This window comes from Temnothorax curvispinosus, unplaced genomic scaffold (assembly GCF_003070985.1).
Source record: "Temnothorax curvispinosus isolate PA1 unplaced genomic scaffold, ASM307098v1 QBEX01015821.1, whole genome shotgun sequence".
NCBI classification, from domain to species: domain Eukaryota; kingdom Metazoa; phylum Arthropoda; class Insecta; order Hymenoptera; family Formicidae; genus Temnothorax; species Temnothorax curvispinosus.
In genome coordinates this window covers 1-3303 of record NW_020225601.1, presented here as the reverse complement: position 1 = coordinate 3303, position 3303 = coordinate 1, and the positions used below count along the sequence as shown (strand labels likewise).

General features: G+C 28.9%; 1 protein-coding gene across 1 annotated transcript; it reads left to right on the top strand.

Annotated features, from left to right (window-relative positions):
- Positions 1–172: 172 nt before the first annotated feature.
- LOC112466082 (probable kinetochore protein nuf2) lies at positions 173–2762 on the top strand. Its single transcript, XM_025033970.1, has 9 exons — positions 173–296; positions 442–617; positions 881–1022; positions 1113–1321; positions 1407–1553; positions 1656–1891; positions 1983–2165; positions 2295–2457; positions 2549–2762. Exons 2-9 carry the CDS (start codon positions 459–461, stop codon positions 2582–2584), a joined length of 1275 nt encoding a protein of 424 aa, XP_024889738.1. The 5' UTR covers positions 173–296; positions 442–458; the 3' UTR covers positions 2585–2762.
- The last annotated feature ends 541 nt before the right edge of the window (positions 2763–3303 follow it).

Genomic DNA, 3303 nt, shown 5'->3' with positions numbered 1-3303 from the left:
TCAGTAGCACTTGAACGTGATTGGCTTTTACTTTTAGAACCAACCAATCAACGTAGTTTATTGATAAGACGAACTCAACAGTTGTGTCTGCAAACGCGGCCAATAACGACACGCGATTCGCTTTTCCGCAGGATGTCGCCGATGTCGGAAATTCAAACAATTTCGGGACGTTAGGTTAGACGTTAACGGAAACGAGACGTCGTGATCGAGGATTTCGTGTATTTTCAGGGCACAGATAACTTAAGAAGCTCTTACTATTCATTTTTTTAAGTATTTCGAAGTTTGAGAGGCCAAAGGTAATTTCTCTTTAAGTAAATCACACACAAATAATCTATTGAAATCGACGAAGAAAATGGATGTGTTTTGTTGACATTTATTTTCAATGTTATATACTTTGTTGTATTAATTCGTTTTTCTTCTTCAAACTCGATTTACTTGCAGGCAACGTGTTGATCATCATGGAGCAGCCGTCCATCAACAAAATTCACCGTAATTTACAAGATGTCTCATTGCCATCGACTATTGAAGATCTCAAAAATCCAACGGAGGATTACATAGTGAATTTATTAACCACATTCTTATTACAGTTCTGTATCAATATGAATTTGATTGATCAGGTAAGACCTCAAATCTCTTACATATTTACTAGTCATTACTATATATGTATATGCCTGTGTTCGTTTTTTTCCACTGGGAACATATACTATATTAAAAATCTATAATATACGTAACGTTATTATATATTTTTAGTATAGTACATGCTCTCAGTGGGAGAAATTGGATATCCATATACAGATATAAATAATACCTTGGAGTAATAAGATGGAATAATTGTTTTTTGTTTTCATGTATTTTTCTTATTTGTAACGAAATTTTGCAGCCACTTCCAGAACAACTTGACGCTATGGCATATTACGAAGATTCTGATGTAATAAATCTTATAAATTTACACGCAGTTGTGGCACGGATATTTGATAAGATATTTATACATGATTTTTGTCTCACCGACATTACTAGTCCAGGTACAAATATTTCAGTTTGAAACCTTTTATGAGAGCAACAACTGTGCTATAATAGTACAATTTTGTTGATATTACAAATGAATTTTGTAGGACAAAAGCGATTTAGAAAGCAGGCACAATATCTGTCTAACTTTGTATTGTATACACTGCATACAAAGTCTAAATTTAATGAAAAAATGGATGAAATACAGACTATGTCTAAACTGCTAAAAGAACTGAAAGAAAGAAAGGCTCAAGTTTCAGAAGCTATTAATAATAAGCTTATGCACAAAGCGAAGCAGTTATCCATGATAGAAAAAGTAGTTATAAAATTATATGTTAGTTCTTAATTGATTTTTTTCTTACGTATGCAATAATATATAAAATCGAACTTTATTATTTTAGCTAGAAGCTGAGATACGACATGTACAGTCAAGAACCGGACAATTTAATAAGAAGGGACTGGAACTCGAAGTAATGAAAAATGATATAGAAAAGGAAAATCAAAAAGCCAAAGAACTTTATGGCTCCGTGAAGACAACAGCAAAGAAAGTAAATATTCTTATTTAAATCTTGATTTTTGAAAGCAATTGTAACACTTTTACTGACGTACAATAATCGATAAATTTTTAACGCGCACTATATCATTTTTAGCTGTCCAAGATGATAACTGAAATACAGTCAGAAGTTGTAAATTCGCCAGAGGAATATCGATCCCGTTTAAATGAGATTGAAAACCAACACAAGTTAAAAGTAAAAGAACGTAGTGAAGTGCAGAATGCTATTCAGGACAAGAAACAGTTAATAAAACAAGTCGGAGAGAAATTAAACTTTGTCAAAAAAATGACTGGCGATTTTTGTATATTGGCAGATATATATAAAGAGCAACAGTATTTATTCATTTATATCTATATTATATATATTTCTAATTAGTTAACAATAAAATATGTATTATATTTTTCTAATATTTTTTTGATGTAGGAGCAAGAAAGCGAAGTTAGATGAGGTTAAAAAAGAAACTGATTTATTCAACAATATATGGATAGAATCAAAAACTAAATTAGCAAAGCACAAAGATCAAGTGGACACTGAAAAGAACAACTTACAAACATACCGTGAAGAAGACATGCGTCCATTGTGCGATCTGTATACCCAATTATTAAGGTAATATTGCATAAAGATTAAATTTTTCTTTAATTAAAATAGTTTTAGAATTGTTTATTGTCACACAATTTAATTTTTGATTTAATACTTTAATAAAACAATATTAAATTAAAATTTAATAATTTTTAGTGAAAGAAAGATACGGAAAACTAAATTAGATAAAGATCAAGATTGTTTCAATGAAAAATGCTTGAAAAGAAACAAATTACAAGCAGATGTTAAGAAGATAGAGGAAGAAACTGTAATTTTTATCAACAGTTGCCAAGAGACTTATAATAATGAAATTGCTAATGTGAGTTACATTGGTCTTTTTTTATAGAAATACATAATTAAATTATCTTTTAACATATTTTTTATAATACGACTTATATGATCTATTTCAGGAGCTTGAATTACGGAAAGTTTGGAAAGAAGAATAATCATAAAATCTAAAAATTTCTGTTTTCTCTTACTTTTTAATAAGATGTAGAATACTATAAAAAAAATTTTTTTCCATGAATAGTTTATGTATATCAAAGATAATATTCTATGTATATTTTTTATCGAAAATTTGTAATTTATTGTTCAAATATAAGTACTCTTTTACATAACAACAAATTTAAATCTTTTTTTCTAAGCTTTAATTACTTAATTTTCGATTATTTTTAATGATTTGTCTGTTGTCCGATTTTTTTGAGTATACAATGTGAAGTTGGACGGTTTTGATGGAACTTACATAAATTACTTTTTTTACGTCATGTTGAATTATAAAAGTTTCTCAAAGAGTTTTAAACTCGTTCTTCGGTTGGAATAAAGATAAGAAATGCAGTTCGTTAAATGCGATGAATTGATCGCGAATCTTAATCGATTAAATTGCGAAAATTTTATGATTGACAGCACTGCGAATCCGAACTGTTTGTGAAACGAAGAGGTATCGGCAATGTGGATCTTTTGTGTAAGAATTATTTTTTGCAATTTATAATTTGATATTTAACAGTTTCACACATATGAGTAATTTTCAGATTTTTATATTAATTAAAAAATTACAAATTATGTGATCGTAGAATTTAACGTGATCCTAAAGCCGTGATCCTAACCGGTTTTTTCAGTTTTTTTCTTAGCACTAATCTTTTAATTGGCTTTATAGAAATGCAAAATT

What these genes read in the sequence shown, in the direction of transcription:
- LOC112466082 (XM_025033970.1), top strand. Translation starts at nt 459, where the DNA reads ATGGAGCAGCCGTCCATCAACAAAATTCACCGTAATTTACAAGATGTC. An exon ending in CACCGACATTACTAGTCCAG is followed by an intron (nt 1,023 to 1,112) that starts GTACAAATATTT and finishes TGAATTTTGTAG; the next exon opens with GACAAAAGCGATTTAGAAAG. An exon ending in ATAATAATGAAATTGCTAAT is followed by an intron (nt 2,458 to 2,548) that starts GTGAGTTACATT and finishes GATCTATTTCAG; the next exon opens with GAGCTTGAATTACGGAAAGT.